This window comes from Camelus dromedarius, chromosome 12 (assembly GCF_036321535.1).
Source record: "Camelus dromedarius isolate mCamDro1 chromosome 12, mCamDro1.pat, whole genome shotgun sequence".
Classification (NCBI taxonomy): domain Eukaryota; kingdom Metazoa; phylum Chordata; class Mammalia; order Artiodactyla; family Camelidae; genus Camelus; species Camelus dromedarius.
The window spans coordinates 63122132-63140243 of NC_087447.1; the positions used below are offsets into that span (position 1 = coordinate 63122132).

General features: G+C 35.9%; 1 protein-coding gene across 6 annotated transcripts in view; it reads left to right on the top strand.

Annotated features, from left to right (window-relative positions):
* The window catches only part of DEUP1 (deuterosome assembly protein 1), an 89951-nt gene that overhangs the window by 16967 nt on the left and 54872 nt on the right, over positions 1 to 18112 (top strand). For 4 of the 6 annotated variants that reach the window (XM_064492807.1, XM_031460544.2, XM_031460545.2 and 1 more), the window contains exons 4-6: positions 496 to 591; positions 7927 to 8061; positions 14801 to 15043. In XM_064492807.1, coding sequence (XP_064348877.1) covers positions 496 to 591; positions 7927 to 8061; positions 14801 to 15043 — 474 coding nt within the window. Of the gene's footprint in view, positions 1 to 495; positions 592 to 7926; positions 8062 to 12687; positions 12802 to 14800; positions 15044 to 18112 lie in introns of all 6 variants that reach the window. The other 2 variants (XM_064492809.1, XM_031460546.2) reach the window with 2 other exon arrangements.

An 18112-nucleotide genomic window follows, 5' to 3' on the forward strand; every position in this document is an offset into this window, starting at 1 on the left:
TTTTAAGCAAATTCTGTAAGCCAGATGCCTAAGAACTCCTCCTTAGACAGTGTTCTTTTTCTTTTTAATTTGTTAGTTCTTATAAAAATGTAATATTTACTCCAGAGTACCATTAAATCAGAGCTCCCATTGAAGGCAGCAGCGCCTAAAATACGGGGCGGGGGTGTAAGAAGAGGTTCTTACAACAGCGTGGCCTCCCAAAAAGATAATGCAAAGTAAACTCCAAACCTCAGGTTAAAATGTGATGATGAGAAGGATCTTTCGTCAGGCATCTATACTGTACTGTCCTAATGTGTACCCAGTAGAATAGTGCTCGCAATTTTTGGTTTTTGTGAATTTAATTATTAATAAGTATTTTAAGATCCATAGGGCAAATATTTATTCTTGGTTTGGTATGGTGGTTTTATTTGAATTGCACTCCTCTTTTGCACACTTTCTGATTTTTATCAGGCAAAATTTAGAAAAAATCAAAATTAAATTTTATTCTTAATGCAGGTGGGGATACTTAGACAGAAGTTGGACAGTTTGGAAAAATGTAACTTAGCAATGACTCAGAATTACGAAGGACAACTACAAACCCTGAAAGCTCAAGTAAGGAGATTTATTACAACTTAATATCATATGTTTTGACCTATAAAATTGTATTAATTTTATCAAAATGAATTGTTTTTAACACAAGCAAAAGTTCTTGCATTTCAGCTACAAGTTATAGATTTGGCCCTGTCTTTCATTGTTTTATGTATATTGATTTTGTCTCTTTTATTAGATTGTCAGCTCTGTATCCCTTTAACTGTTAGCACAGTGCAGACTAATGGCTTTCTGTTTATCATGTGCCTTGTTGATTAATTATATCATAATAATTAGCTATGTGAACAACAACAACAAAATACTGTCTTTTGTGGTCACTCTTCCCTAATGGGGATGTCCTTTCTGCTGTGGCAATTTAAAATATGGAGGTTTACTGTTACAAACTAGATCATTGAAAGAACAAAACTGTTTTTTATTACTTTGTTACTGGTAGGGCTGTTTGATAAACTGCAGGGCTTCTGCCTGTGTGATGAGAGGGGTACTGACTTCTCTATGATTTATCCCTGTATTATCCTCCCCACTGTGCTGGCAAGCAAAAGCTCTTCTCTTTCTTACCCACAGATAACACGTAGGGCAATAATCATCTGAGCATCTTAGGTCTGGTAGGTGCTATATCCTTGCTTAACTAAGTAGTTGAATCAGTGGGAAATATGGTTTGATTATGAAATTTTACTTTACAGCCAACTTTTTTGGGAGTGCAGAGATTTTATAAATAATAATGTAGTTAAAGGAGCCCAGGGTAGTTAAAGCTCCCTGTTAAGTATCTTTTTAAGAAGGTGATCAGCCATTGTGGTAGGAATATGAAACATTTGATGCCACTTAACAGGTGTGATCTTACAAGACTGGCTCTTAAGTCTCCCTAGACATTTTGCCTGCAAATTAAATAGCTGCTGCTAGATGGTTACTTGAGTTATGAAACTTTATATGGATTTTCCTAACTAAGACTCTAAGCAATTTACACTTAAGTCAGTCAACCTTGCTTTTTTCTATAAAGATGAACCTCTAACATAGCAAAATAAATTTTTTTCCATTTTCAGTTTTATTAGGTAGAATTATTACAATTTGACTTCACATATACATTATATTGCTTGTAAATACATATATACACTATACTGCACACTTTTTTTAGTTTACATATGTGTACTGGTCATTGTTTCTAAGAACAGTTTAGAGCTTTAGGTTTTTAAACTTACGTGGTTATCAAAGGAATAAAGCCAACCATAAAATAAGAATCAACAGAATGCGGTAATCCAATCATAAAGGACAGTCAAATGTGCTTACACATATTCAAGAAATCAATCATCTAAGTTATAAATAATAAGTAGTTCATTTGTGTCCTTATTTTTTTATTGTATTTTATTTTTTAGATCCCACATATAAGTGATATCATATGGCATTTTTCTTTTTTTTAACATTTTTTATTGATTTATAATCATTTTACAATGTTGTGTCAAATTCCAGTGTTCAGCACAATTTTTCAGTCATTCATGGACATATACACACTCATTGTCACATTTTTTTCTCTGTGAGTTATCATAACATTTTGTGTATATTTCCCTGTGCTATACAGTGTAATCTTGTTTATCTATTCTACAATTTTGAAATCCCAGTCTATCCCTTCCCACCCTCCACCCCCCTGGCAACCACAAGTCTGTATTCTCTGTCTGTGAGTATATTTCTGTCCTGTATTTATGCTTTGTTTTTGTTTGTTTGTTTGTTTTTGTTTTTTAGATTCTACATATGAGCGATCTCATATGGTATTTTTCTTTCTCTTTCTGGCTTACTTCACTTAGAATGACATTCTCCAGGAGCATCCATGTTGCTGCAAATGGCATTATGTTGTCAGTTTTTATGGCTGAGTAGTATTCCATTGTATAAATATACCACATCTTCTTTATCCAATCATCTGTTGATGGACATTTGGGTTGTTTCCATATTGTAGCAACATAAATATTGAATCACTATAATTGTTCAGTATAAACAAAGAGATCATGATCCGGAATTAGTCTGAAAAAAATACAGAAATCTAGATACAAGTTAAGTACCATGTCTAAATTATAGTTAGCTAGCTCAGTCGCAGCTTGCCAAATCTTTAATTTCTGGAGTGGTTTTTTTTTCATGTCTTTTGTTAAAAAGTTTGGGGCTTGTTTACACAGGCACTGAACAGTCATTTAATATAGGAATCCTTGCCATTTGATGCTTTGCAGTTTATTTTATTCCTTGGCTTCTGGCTAACCAACAAATATCCTTATGGAGATTTCACAAAAATTTGTTCTGTGCTCAAACACTGAGAGTTTAGGAAATGCTGTTCCCTCCTCTTCTGCTCCTGGACGTTCACAGTGCACAGTAGCAAAATACGGCTGTGAGAAGTTCTGCTTTGAAGACATCCATCTAGCCTTTTTAATCCCTCATTTTTCAGACATATTTGGCCATGGAACCTTTTTTATTTTTCAAACTAAAACCAGCTAATACTGAGCACATCTACAGTGTAAACACTGTAACAGGTGTTTGATAGAATACACTTTGGAAACACTGTGTTGTTGAGAGAACAGCCATCTGCTTCCATTGCAGTTTTCTGCTTCTCTTTTCTTCTCTGGTTAAAAGAAAGGAAGGAAGAGAGTTGAGGGAGACCAGAAGAGAAGGAAGAGGAAAGGAGGGAAAAGACAGAAAAAAAAAAAAAGTACTGTCTATTTGACTTGGTTTGCATAACAGCTAGTAATATGTCATTTTTCTAGCCTGAAGTTGATATTTGGTGACAGACTTACTGCTGCTAGCTCACTCTATTGCATCCTTCTTTGAAATTCCTCATTTATTTACAACTTCATTTTCCTAAAATATCTTAAGGATATATTATTTACCACTCTCTGCCTTGAATAACTCAACTCTGTCAAAACTTTCTTGTAGGTATTGCTTCCTTTTTTTAAACGGGATATTTTCTTTTCCTTGTAACCATTATAAAACTATAATTATGTATGTATTTGAGATGTCTGCTTCTGGAAAAGTGGAATAGATATACTTTCCCCTATTACTCCTGCTAAATGCAACTAGAAACCCTGGGCATTATTTATAAAACAATCTAAGAAGGCCCTGAGAAGTGGAGAGAAGAGACCGACCAACTAGGACTTTGGGACCCAAGGAACGAGATGGTGATGAGTTCCCTGGAATTTCTTTTTGCCTGTTATATCCCAGACTGGATAAGAGAAGCCAGCAACCCAGACATTGCAGGGGGCACAAACAAACAAAAAGAGCCCAGAGGAAGGCCTGCTCCCAAAACTGAAAGACCAGAAAAAGGCAGCCTATGAAGATTCAACATTTTTAGATAATAATGGCTCCCCTCTATCCAAAAGCCCCAGAAAAATACTATGGCCATAAACCCACTTCACCAGCAGAGACGGGTGGACCACCTGGGTTCCACCCTCACCAGGCTGTAACAAGGTGGCCCAGGCCCCCTGCTGGATGGAGTCAGAGAAGACTGAGTGGCAAGCCGGGACTTTTATCACCACTGGGTGTTAATAAGGCCCACCCCAACCCATGGTGTCAGTGGAGACCACATGGAAAGCCTGGACTTCTCTGCCCATCTGATGGTGATGAGGCAGCCCTCCTCTCTGGAATGGTATCTGGGGAAGCCTAATGAGGAGTCAGGACACTCGTCACCTCTCAGTGGTAGCAGGGCTACTCCCCTCACTACAGTGTCACTGAAGGCCATGTAAGAAGCAGGAACAAAGCACTTTTGCCCTTCCAGTCAAGGTGATGTCAGTGGGAGATGTGGGGAACCTGAACTCCCCCTCCTACTCCCACTCAGCAGTTACGAGGAACATGTCCCCCAGGTTACCATTTGAAGTCAAGTTAAGAACTGGACTTCCACTGCCACCTGGCAGTAATGAGGCAGCATTCCACTTTCTCTGCAGGAATGTTGTCAGAAGAGGACTGCTAAAACACAATATTTAAATAAAATCCAGAGTCACATAACACAAGACCCAAAAATGTCCAGGTTTCAATTAAAAAAAATCATTCATCATATCAAGAACCAACTTGAGTGAGAAAAGACAGTTAAGAGATGGCAACACCAAGTTGATATAGATGTTAGAATTATCTGACAAGGGTTTTAAAGCAGCTGTTATAAAAATGCTTCAGTAAGCAATTACAGTTCAGATAATGGATTTCCATGGAGGCCAGAAGGAAGTGGAATGTTTTTCAATTGCTGAAAAAACAGGAATGTCAACCCGGAATTCCATGCTCAGGAATGAAGGGGAAATTAAGACATTTTCAAATGGAGGAAAACTAAGAGAATTTGTCACCAATCGATCTACCCTAAAAGAATAGCTCAAGGAAGTTCTCTGAGCAGAAAGGAAATGATAAAGAATTTTGAGACATCAGAAAAGAAGAAAAAAATTGGAAAAAGTAAAAAAAAAGAAAAAAGAGTAAATGCAAGACTTTCCTTCTCTTGAATTTTCTAAATTGTTTGACAGCTAAAGCAAAAATTATAATATCTAAAGTGGTTCTTAATGTATTTTGAGGAAAATTTAAGACAATAATGCTATAAATGGGTCATGGTTAAGGAACATAAAAAGAACTAAGATTCTACACTTCACCTGAACCAATAAAATGTTGACACCAGTAGATTATAATAAGTTATGTATATATAATATTATACCTAGAGCATTAACTGAAAAATCTGTGCAAAGAAATATATTAAAAAATGCTATAGATAAATCAAAATGGAATTCTTGAAAAAATGTTCAGAGAACCCAGAGGAGGTCAGGAAAGCTAAAACAGAGAAATCAAAAACTGGAGAACAAACATAAAATGATAAAATGTCAGGCTTAAACCCTAACATATCAATAATTACATTAAATAAAAATGGCCCAAATACAGCAGTTAAAAGATAAAGATTTACAGAGTAAATTAAAAAAATATGACCCAAGTATATGCTCTGTTCCAGAAACTCACTTCAAACATAACTATGTATATAAACTGAAAGTAAAAAGAGAAAAAACGAAGAAAAGAAAAATATATACCAGGCAAATATTAATCAAAAGAAAGTAGAAGTGGTGCCAGGGTAATTCAATGGAGAAAGAATAATCTTTTCAACAAACAGTGACAAGACAACTGAATATCCACATGAAAAAGAACTAAGTTGGACCCTTACTGAAACCACAGACAAAAATTAACTCAAAATGGATCAAAGACCTAAATGTAAAAACTAAACTCTGTAAAACTCTTAGAATAAAACACAGGAGTAAGTCATTGTGATTTTGGATTAGGCAATAGTTTCTTAGATCTGGCACCAAAAGCACAAGAAAAATTAGATACACTTGATTTCTTCAAAATTTAAAAAACCTTTGTGCTTCAGAGGATACCAAAAGAAAGTAAAAAGACAACCCACAAAATGGGAGAAAATATTTTCAAATCACTTGTTTGATAAGGGGCTAGTATCCAGAATTTAAAAAGAAAACAACTCTTACTAGTCAACCATAAAAAGACAAATGACCAAACTTTAAAATGGGCATAGATATGAATAGGCATTTCTCCAAAGGAGATACACAGATGGCCAATAAGCACATGAAAGAATGCTCAACATCATTAGTCATTAGGGAAATGCAGATCAAAATCATATTGAGATACCCCTTCACACCTACTCATGGCTATAATCAAATGATGAACAATAGCAAGTATAGGTGAGGATATGGAGAAATTGGAACCCAATACATTGCCAGTAGAAATGGAAAATAGTACACCCACTTTGGAAAACTGTTTGGCAGTTCCTTAAAAAGTTAAACTTAAGAGTTTCTATATGACCCAGCTCTTCCACTCCTAGGTGTATAGCCAAGGGAAATAACAACATATATCCACACAAAAACTTGTACACAGATGTTCATAGCAGCATTTTTTTCATAATGTCAAAAACGTGGAAACAGTCCAAATGTCCATCAATTGATGAATGGGTAAACAAATTATGGTATATCTGTGCTACGAAATATTATTCAGTCGTTAAAAGGAATGAAGTATTGCTCTGTGCAACAACATGGATGAACCAGACACAAAAGCTCACATATTATATGATTCCATGAATATGAAGTGATCGTAATAGGCAGATCTATAAAGACGTAAAGTAGATTTGTTGCCGCCAGGGGCATGGGGAAGAAGGAAATGCATAGTCACTGCTTATAGATACAGGGTTTCTATTGGAGGTGATTAAAAAATTCTGAAATTAGATAGTATGATTATACAACTTTGTGAATATACTAAAACCCAAAGAAGTATACTCAAAATGGTGAATTTTATGGTTAGGTGAATTATATTCTCAATTTTTAAAACTATGTGAAAAAGGAAAAGAAAGCAGAAATGACTATGTTACTGCCAGATAAAGTAGACACAGTTGTCCATAGCTTTATTTGTAATGGTTAAAAACTGGGAACAACCAAAATGTCACAATATATGAATAGTCAAACAAACTGTGTTTACATCCGTAACGTGTAATAATACTTAGCAGTAAAAAGGAGTGAACTATTGATAGGCTTGAGCATGTATTGTACTGATGTCAGTTTCCTGGGTTTGATACTACACTATAGCTTAATAAGATGTCAATATTGGGGGGAAATGGGGTGAAGAGGACCACCCAGAACCTCTTGTAATATCTTTGCAACTTCCTGTGATTCTATAATTATTTCAAAATAAAATATAAAAACAAAAAACTTTTGTAAAGTTATTTAGAAGTTTCCTCACAGATGTTGATAGACCATGCAGCTTTTAATCTATTATTTAAAGGTAGAGAACAAGAAAAAAAAATAATACAAGGTCTCAGTTATAACAAGAATTACTGCTAAGAAAAAGATTATATCAGGTTTGATATTTAAATTTATTTAAACTTATATCAACATGAATCAGTAGTATATGTTGTTTATATCTTTTAAATTAAATACTCAGTTTTCTTAAGTGAAGTATAAATTGGTTGTTTTAGATTGAGTTACTGAATTTAATACTGTCAACACAAGATGGCACTAAATAAAAGTAAGGAAAAAATTTTGGTGTTTTTTTCCAAACTGTGAGCTTTGCTACATATGGTTAAAACAAAACTGAACAAAACATTTTATCAAGTGAATCGCTGTTTAACTGCACAGTTAATGAAGTCTCAGATTTACATGAAAGCCGAATTGTGTTCAGCTTCAATAATTTAGTTTTAATAACTGGTTCTATCTTCGCTAATTGGAACATTTAAGCTTTACTGCATTTCCTAATCATGACAAATTTTGAAAGAGGTACACAAGAAAAGAACTATTATGAAAGCAAGTTAGAAATAACCAATAGTAAAATGTTAGCATTCTCTATTATTTACAGTTTTCCAAACTGACTAGTAGCTTTGAAAAACTGAGATTACACCAGATGAAACAAAATAAATTTCGACGAAAAGAAGTGTCACACCTCAGAGAAGAAGTACCCTTTGAACTGAGCAATTTGAACCAGAAATTAGAGGTGAGCTGTATTTTCTTAGTTTCTCCCTGTGTGTTAAAGATTGATTTTCGTTGTTGCTGTTGTGGGCTGTTTGTCTCTAATGTATACAATGGCATGTACAGCTGTGGTAACAAACACCGTTACAAACCAACTTGTCATTGAATATATTTTCCTAGTGCACCTTCCCTTCAGGCACTTAGTGAATTAAAACATCACTTTGATTTATACCTCTTTACACATATCAGCATTTTTGGAGAGGTAAACAAAAAAAAATTCAGAGAAACTGCAGATGTTGAGTAAAATTGAAGGACATCCCTGGGGTCACTTAAAGTGAATATCTAATAAATCTTTTAATGGCTATTTAACTGTTAGGTACTTAAATCCCAATGAAACCTCATAACAGTTTTCAGAACAGAGCTTGAAGTTTCAGGGTTTTTTATTTAAAGAAGTAGTGCCACTCTAATATAGCCACCCCATATCACCCAGAACTTCTAAAATCTCAGTCCCTAAAAAGGTTTACCGTGTCATAGATACACTTATTTTAATGCCCTTAACTTTCCAACTTTAGAAAAAGCAAACCAGCTTTTTTCTTCACTGTGCCCTTGAGCATTCCTGCTACTTAACAGCAGGTTCTCCTGTGAATTCCTATTCTCTAACCATAGCTAAGTTCCCAGTGCTGCTCGATTACTGTTTTTTAATTGACCTCAAGTTGACTCCTATCATATTATCCCACTCAATTTCTTTCATTGTTCTCAAGCCCTAAACCCCAGCTTCCCCTCACTGCCAACCAGATTTCAGTTTCTTCTACTTTGTTAATAGGTAATGATTCTGTACTTCCCAGTCACCCAGGTGGAAACATCTTAGCGATCTTTGATCTGTTCTTTTCTCTTACTGCTTGTATTCCAGCCCATATTTTCCTTTCCTTTGTCTAATGTCTTTTAACTCTGTCTTTCTCTTATCTAATTGTCATTGCCATGTTTCATACTCCATCATTATCATCTGGCTCTTCAATTAGCAGTCCTTCTCAAACTTTCCCTTCAAAATATTTTTAAGAGCAGAAAAAAAAAATATCTGGAATCACAGCCCTAAAACCAACCTATTGCAAGAACTTTGTTGAAAGTCTTTGGTTTTGTTTTTAAATCCCTGCAAATTTTATATTCTACTGAGTAATGAATGTACATTTTTAAGTACAAAATTACTACCACTAAGTATGGTTGACCCTCAAGGAGAATCCACTGTGTATAACTCCCTGGCTCTTGCAATGGTGTGCTAGACCAGCTTCTGAAATATGCTGGTCTCACAGAAGATGCCCAAAGATGTGCGATGTAATATACATGGGCTTTCATTGAAAATGAAGTTAAGGTACTGATTCTCCATTTGATTAACTTCTCACGGGTTTTAATGGGAGAACCACATTTATATAAATTATTTGGACAAAGAAAAAGCCTTAAATTAATATTAAGTACTTTGTGCACATTTTATGTTTAGGGAATGAAATATTTACCTAGAATATATATCATGAAATTATAGTGTAAATTAGTAGCAAAATATGGCTTGATATGTCTGTACTTATATGAAACATTTTAAGCACACTATGTAGATACAGTTTAATCTGTATTATTTTGGAAACACTTCATGTACCTATTTTTACTTAGAGCCATCTGAAAAATTAACGTATAAGAGTTGGACTGTTGCAGTTTTAGCCTATATCTAAGCATGTTTTTCCTTTGGGATAAACATTCATACACTGGTACAGTGATCGAGCAGTGGGAAGCAACATGCTGTAGCGGAGGAATATGACAGTTTATAGCTTAAAATAGGTCCGACAGACTCGTTTACTGGCCCTGCGATCTTCGGGCAAACTGTTAACCTCCCAGTGATTCCATTTTTTTCACCAATAAATGGGAGCTAAAAATATGTGACACTGTGGTTATGAAAGAAGAAAATATATGTGTGTTTAGATGCACACTGAAGCATTGAGGGTGAAAATACATGAGGTCTGGAACTTGTCTTAAAATACTCCAAGAAAGGATGGAGAGAGAGACAAAATGAAGATGGACCAAGTCGACGGTAGTTAAACTGGGTGAAGGGTGTGTGGGAGTTGTTCTACTCTCTACTTTTATGTAAGTATGAAAATTTTCATAATAAAAAATTAAAACTATCCCACAGGTGGAGGTTTGTAGAGTCCCTGACATACAGTAATCACCAAAGAAATGTTCATTCTCTCTGAAGATTTAGTAGAGGGATTCAATATGTATATGTGTGTGTGTGTGTGTGTGTGTATACATACACACACACACACACACACACACATACACATATATATATAAAATGTAGCTTCCACCAGAAACTCTTGATTTTAAGGACCCTGACCCACTCTTAACCATTTAAGGTTTTTAAACCCAGAAAAGGTTTCCAGCAAAGGAGAACTTACTCTGGAGGTTTAGGCAAGTCCGCAGACCCTCTGGAACCTGGACTCACAGCTTCAGTCTCTACAACTATCCTTATGAAGCTCATTCAGCCTCTGTGTGGCCCCATAATTCCTGGATACATTGTGCTTGCTTGCTGATCTTAAAACCAATACATCTCTAAGACCAGTGGAGCCAGGACTATTATAAGCACTGGCTGATATGTCAGTGGCACCCATTTTTAGCTTTGTTTGGCCTTATTCTTGGCCTGTTTGTACCTGTTGTAGAATTTGTGAGGAACTGAAGCTAATGCTTCTGCCTCTTCCTAAAGCATGCTGGGAAATATTTTCAAGATTGAGGGTTTTGGGTGGATGATGCTAAATATTAGTATTAATGAAAGATATGAACTGGACAAATCAACCTTGCCCACATTTTGACTTCTGACTCCAAAGACTGTGAGTTAAAAGTGAGCAGCAATTTTTTAATCTACTTTGTATTGATTTGAAATGTTACCTATTTTTATTAGAGCCTAGTTTTGTAAATTCGTCACTGTTACTGAAGATCCTGTTTTCGTGTACCTAATTTTAAATTGTTGAATGTCAGAATCAAAGTCAATAACTTTAAATGAACTGTCTCCCTTTATCTTAATGAATATAGTCTATTTATCAAGATACTATTATATATTTAAAAGAGGGTCTATCTGTATTTCTCTAATTTTATTACCACCACTCAATTTGAGGTCATTTTTAATTACTGTAAAAGCCTCCTAATTTATAACCTTCCCTCACTGATTATTTTGGGACTTGTGGATTTATAAAGTGATAATTTCCCCAAATATTCTTTAAAATCATTTCTCTATGGAAATATGAAATGCTGTGTTCTCATTTTAAGCAAGATGTAGCTTTCATTCTCTAAATTCCTATATTTATTTTCCAGCATTTCAGCCATCTTCAGAACGGCACCAATCACTCTGGCCAGAACAATTTTCCAATTTGATGTGTTATTAGAGGTGGCTGAGATAATCATTGCAACCTCTGCATGGCTTTTATGTGGCACTATTATGGTTCTTATGCTGTAAAATTTGTTTACATGTACATTCCCTACTTTGTTATACATTCCTTTTTTATTCTCTTTCAAATCTTTCTTTTAATCATGAGGTATTTCCACATTGTCTTCCCACCACAGTACCTGGTGGACTAGGTGCCTATCTTCCTGAACTGATGATTGGAAACATCAATACATTCATGCCATGTATCTGTATTCAGTAATACATCGTCATGGACTTAGTAGCTCTAGAGTTTGTTTCCAACCACGTTGTTTTCTTAGAAAAACTTAGTGAGAAGTATTTAAATTCTAGGAAATGTTAACACCATGCTTTTGTTTGTACACTCAGGGAATGTAAGTGATGCCTGGCATTTTATCAGGCACTGTGAGAATACAAAAAAAAGTAATCAAATACATAGTCCTTACCCTTCAATTCTTACAGCCTGAACAGAAAGACATAATAGCCATCCCTAGGCAAAATGGAGAAGCAGTGCCATTTTCTTTGGCATTCTCAAAGCCATATCCTTCCCCCTTGTAGAGTTGTGAGCAGATAACGCACTCCATGAAGACACTACTTGAGCGTGAATTTGAAGAGCTGAGCATGCTGTAGCAAGTAGTTCTACCACTTCTTCCCCAGGTTAGCCCAGGTGGTGCTGCCTGAGGGAGGCCTGAGATGGTTGTTCTCAAGAACAGGTGGATCTTGGCTTCACCTGGGACAGTAGCTTTGAAAGCCACAGGGGACAGAGTCACTAAATCAATCCAAGCCCCACCGCCTAAAAAACAAGGGAACAGGTTTGGTGACTAAGTGTAGAGAATGAAAAAAGGAAAAAAACTTCTGGTGTCAGCTCAGGAAATACAAAGAAAGTACTGGTTGATGCAAAAAAAAATGTTTGAAACTTCCTTATTAGTGATCCACATCGGTTACAAGAGAAATTTTTACATTTTTAACAAATAAAATGCTTAATTTAAAAAAAACAGGATTAAATTCCATACTTTTCTAGCAAAAATTAAAAGATAAATCTAGTAGTAAATCTAAGATGAGTGATTTGATACTTTTTTTGTTTTCCCAGTGGGGAAAAGAATGAATTTACTTTTTTTTCTTGGAATGAAGATGTACAAAGGAAAGAAGTCCTGTTCGTTGTGCTTTAAAATGAGTAATTTTCTTCAATTTATGTTTGTCCCTCCACTCTTAAAGGAATTTAGAGCAAAGTCAAGAGAATGGGACAAGCAAGAGATACTGTATCAGACTCATCTGGTTTCTTTAGATGCTCAACAAAAATTATTATCTGAGAAGTGTAATCAATTTCAGGTACATTATCTAATATTATCCTCTAAATTAGAAGAAACTAGAGGTTAAATACTATTTCTCTCTTTACCATTCAGCATGTAATCTTTTTACACATAGAAATACCACCTAAGGGAAAATAACCAGAGTGGGTCCAACACTGGGTAAAGGTACCAGTGCATGAAATATCCGTAGTGGTGACTTTAGTCTGTATGTCTCAGAAGATGGTGCTATTAAAAGTGTCCATTGTTATTATGTCGTTAGATAACATGTTTTTGCAGGCCTGTCGGCTGGTCACTGAGAAAGTCTAAGATTGCTTGGTCCCTGCCCTCTAGAGCCTTATACTCTAGACACAGAGATAATACATGTACCAGTTACAGATAATTAATGACAAGTGAATGGAAAGGCTCCAAATCCTTTTAGAGGTCAAAGGAGTAAGAGAAAAATTTGGACTGAGAAAGTCAGGAAACATCCTCCAGCAGGCCTGGACTGTGGAAAAAGGATATATTTTGAGACAAGAGAGAATGTATCCCAGGTAGTGAAAATGATGTGAGCAAAGTCAGTGGGGCAAGAGAGCAAAAGGCAAATTCAGAGAATAGCAAGTGGGCTGGTTGGCTGGGAGTGCATGTGGGAGGCGGGGAGGGGCAGTAGACGGTAAGGCTGCTGAGTTGGACAGAGATTGGAATAAGCCTTAAAGACTTACCTAAGGAACTCAGAATTTTTATTAAAGCTGGTAAGAAACTAGTTTTTTTGGTTTTTTGGGTTTTTTTTTTTAACTTTTTTTGATATATACTATTTTTCATTCTTTAAGTTACTTGAATTATATGTTATACACGTTCCCTGAATTCAGTAATACAAAATAATCTAATGTAAAATTGATAGCTTCATCCCCTATTCCATTGTTATCCATTTAACATAAACACTGTTAACAATTAGGTGTTTATCTCCACATACTTTTTTTTGTTTATAGAAACATGTAAATATGTGTTTATGTGGAAATTGTGGTATTTTTAATTTTGCTTTTTTACTTAATAAGCCATGGATAGCTTTTCAAGTCACTGTATAAAAGTCTACTTCATTATAATATTTCATTGTATATAGCAATTATACATCACATATACCATGGTATATAGTAGATGTACTGTGATTCTTTCAATTATTTCCTTATTAATGAACATTCAGGTTGTTTCCTAGTTTTCTGCTATTATCATATTGTAACAATATCCATGTATATACATCTTTAAAGACTAATATTTTCCTTTCGTTACATAAAAGTCCTAGGAATGAGTGGTGAGCCAAAGGGTATGTTCATTCAAACTTTTAATAACTGTTAGCAGATTACTTTCTGAAAGATGATAGCAATTTACAGTTCACGAACAGACAACAAGACTGCCCATACTGTTGCCAGCATGGAGTATCAGTCCTTTGATTTTTACCAACTTGATGGACTAATAGTAATGTTGGCTTGGTTTGCTTTGCATTTCTCTGACTACTTGTAAGGTTGAGCATCTCTTCATGTGTTTCTTAGCCTGTGCATAAACTTTGCCCACTTTTCTTTTGTGTTGTCTTTTGCTTATTCATGTGTAGAGGTTTTTGTACATCAGAAATTACCTTTGTTATATGTGTTGACAACGTTTTTCTACAATCCAGTTGTTGTTTGTTTTATTTTGTTTATTGTTGGTCATAGAGACATTTTCAACTATTGTGTATTTGAATCCATACTTTTTTCTCCTTCTTATATCATTTATATTTTGGTTTTTTTGCTAAATAAGAATTCTCTACCCAAAGTCATCTACCCTACTTTACATCTTTGTTAGAGGTTATGCAAATATGTTTTCTCTTTATGCTATCTGAAATTCAGGTTTTAGAATAAACACAAGACTGAATTATGAAGGATAAAGTTTTATTATCTAATAATATATTTAAAGATGTTTTTCTTAATCCTTTTCTATCATTCTTTAACTTTATGTAAGCTTAAATACAATATTCCCCACTTAACTGACACAATTTTTATATTTCTCAGAAACAGGCACAAAGTTACCAAACTCAACTAAATGGTAAAAAACAGGGCATAGAAGACAGTGGCTCTGAAATTCCTCGGTTGATATGCGGACCAGATCCCAGTTGTGAAACCAGTGAAAGAGATGAATTCATTATTGAAAAATTAAAATCAGCTGTGAGTGAAATAGCATTAAGCAGGAATAAGTTACAAGATGAAAATCAGAAACTCTTACAAGAACTGAAAATATACCAAAGACAGTGCCAGGTGAAAGTTTATTTTTCAACTGATATTGCCCATGAGTTGTGTAAGTGATGACTCAACAGGTATATGGATTAGAAAGCTAATTTTTTTATTACATGTGTAAATTCAGCTTATATTTTCTCTTAATCTATAATCTCACTTGCTGAGTAAGTTCACTAGATGTACTTGGATTCTGCAGTGACTTAATGATAATATATTACAGTGCAATGTAACAGTCTGTCACAGACCTCTATTCCTAAAAACCATGGCCCTTTAGCCACACAACACCCTCTGTCCCCACTATTCAGTCTCTCAAGGTTAATTAACAGGGAGTGACCCTCATGCCACTCCCTGTTAATTAACCTTGTCATAATTGCTAATTAACTTTATCATAATTGTTTACGAAACAATAGCCTAGAGAGAGTTTCAGTTTTTTTAGGTAACTTCCACTTTGGTAGATGTGATCAATGGTTTTTCCAAGCATTAATTTTTTTTTTAACTCAAAAACCTATTTTTTTTTAATGCAGCATTCATCAAAATTGATCATTACCAATTTCTTCACAAAATTTGTATTTCTTATTCATGGCTATCCCAGTTACTTGAAATTAAAATTCTGTGGTTTTCTCTCCTATTCTAGGTCTTGTCTCCCACCTGCAAACATTCAGCCTCTTTCTACCAATTCCTCTGTGTCGATTGGCCCATTTCTTGGTTCTGCTCTATTCCCTCCCCAGGCAAGGTCATCTTTCCTGGTCACTGTCTGCAGACTCTCACTTCTGTAAGACATTCCACCTCAGGATCTTACGCCACTAAAACTCCCAGGGTCATTTCTTGGTGTGGGGCCACCTCTCCTTCCCTCATCCTGCCACGTGGTATGTGGGGTCACATATGGGTCCAGTTCTTTCACTTCTTTCTCTGCCAGCATCTAACTTCTGGGATCCCCTTTCCCCAAGTTGACAAGGGGGCAGAACACAAGCTCCCAGCTCCTCCTATTTTGTGGCCTTTCTAAGAGAAGTACAGCTCCCTTCCCAAACTCCAGCTTTGTTTGGGGAGGGGGTGTTATTCTAATACAGATTAGAAAGCAGATGTAAACAAACCAAGATAAGCCACAAATACTAAACACCGAGAAAGTCATCCATTTTCTAGAAATAGAAAAGGTACAGATGATGTTTTCTCTGGCTTCTCTAGAATACAAATGAGCTTAGTCCTTCCTCCTCTGCTCTAGAGCTTGTCCAAGTGGTTTCTAGTGTGTAGTCACCAGTCCTGGTAGAGCTGGGTCTGCAGGGCTGCTGGTTCTCTCCGTGTCCGGGGCTGCATCCCCTCCATCTCCATGGGTAGGGGCCAACTGGTGGTGCCTCTGGGCCTGATTTAGAGACGATTTAATTTTACATTTTGCACCTGTCTTTGTACTTCTGGAGCCTGCACCAGAATCACAGTCAATAAATAAGGAGATTGTCTCTCTGGGTACTTTCTGAATATTATCCCCTAGTTTTCCTGTTACTCAGACTTAAGGAATTCTCTTTGTCTCTTCTTGAGGTCTTTTTGGTTCTAGTTCCTAGAAATCTATTTTCTGCTCAAACCTATTTTTTTCTATTATCTTTAATTTTCCTGAAGCATATTTCGCCAGAAAGGCTAGTTATGAAACCTGGTTCTACCCTTCACTGAGGTCCAGGTTCTTTGCTAACCCCAGTGCCTCTTATTCTCCCCTGAAAGATTTCTGTTTGGACTTATTACAGCCCAGGAACATCTCTTTTGTAGTCTGAGGTTCAGCTTTTGGTTCTCGGATCGCTTGTGGAATAGGAATCACTGTTCATGCCCTGTATTCCGGAAGGAGCCTCTGTTCTCCCTTCATGGCAGCATGACTCACTTTCTCTGTAACGTTTTCCTTGACCAACCCCACCTTTCTCCTTCTCAGAACTTCATCTTTTCTACTTTTCCAGGAACTACATTGGAGAATCTTATTTTAAAAAGAATGTTGCAAATAAAGGAAGAGTGTACCTTGAGAAACATGAATAAACTAACATTCCCAGTTCCGATTACACTCCCTACCTTCTCTCCAAGTAAAGGCTGTCAACCTGTGTTGCTCACACCTATCACACTGGGACGGGCGTGATGGTATTGACAAGAAGAAGAAAGTGCAGCCTGAGAGTGAAAGCTTAGCTGGAAGTCTGAGGACGCGAACCACCTGATGGCCAAGGCCACCCTGTCCTTTAGCAATACCATTTAATTGACTTCCCCTTCCACACAAGTCCAGCAGGGTGTGACTCATCCCTCACCCAAGATCTCTGCAAATTTCCAGGGGCTTATGTGCACCCCTGAGAAGGCTTTCTGGGTTGTCTGGGCTACACGTTGATCATGTAGGTAGTATGCGTTAGGAAGGTCCATGTTACCCACCTTGACTTTTCCTTATGTATATATGTTAACAAACTTAATGAATTATGTTCCTGAATATATACTAACAAATATATATATATATACTAACAGAATAAAAGCCCAGCTATTCACACAAGTCCATATAATTATAAAATTTTTTATTGATACTTATACTTGAGCCTATAAAATAACTATATTAATTGCCCAGTTGCTCTGACTTTCCTTTAAATCTCTACTTGGGTGATTTTTCTCCCCACCCAGATGATACTTGGCAATGCCTGGACACATTCTTGGTTGTCACTACAGAGGAGAGGGGTGCTGCTGACATTTAGTGGGTAGAGGTCAGGGATGCTGCTAAACATCTCACAGTGCACGAGGCGATCCCCACAACAAAAGAATGATCCAGACCATAATGTATGTAGTGCTGAGCTTGAGAGACCTTGCTTTAAATTTTGAAATGTTGTTTTTCTCATATTCTTCACCAGGAGTTCTCTAACTCTACTTTGTGATGTTTTCCAGAGTTAATGATAAATTTTGATGTCACTGCTATTGATTGGTTGATTGATCATCCACCAATTTCTATAAGAAAGTTTACCAAAGTTATTTTTACAAATTTTTGTTCATTTAAGAAAATAATTATCCTTGGATCTAGTAAATTTAAACTAAGAATCTCCATTTTGTACTTTACAAAGGAATTGAATGTATAAAAAACAAATCAAATTA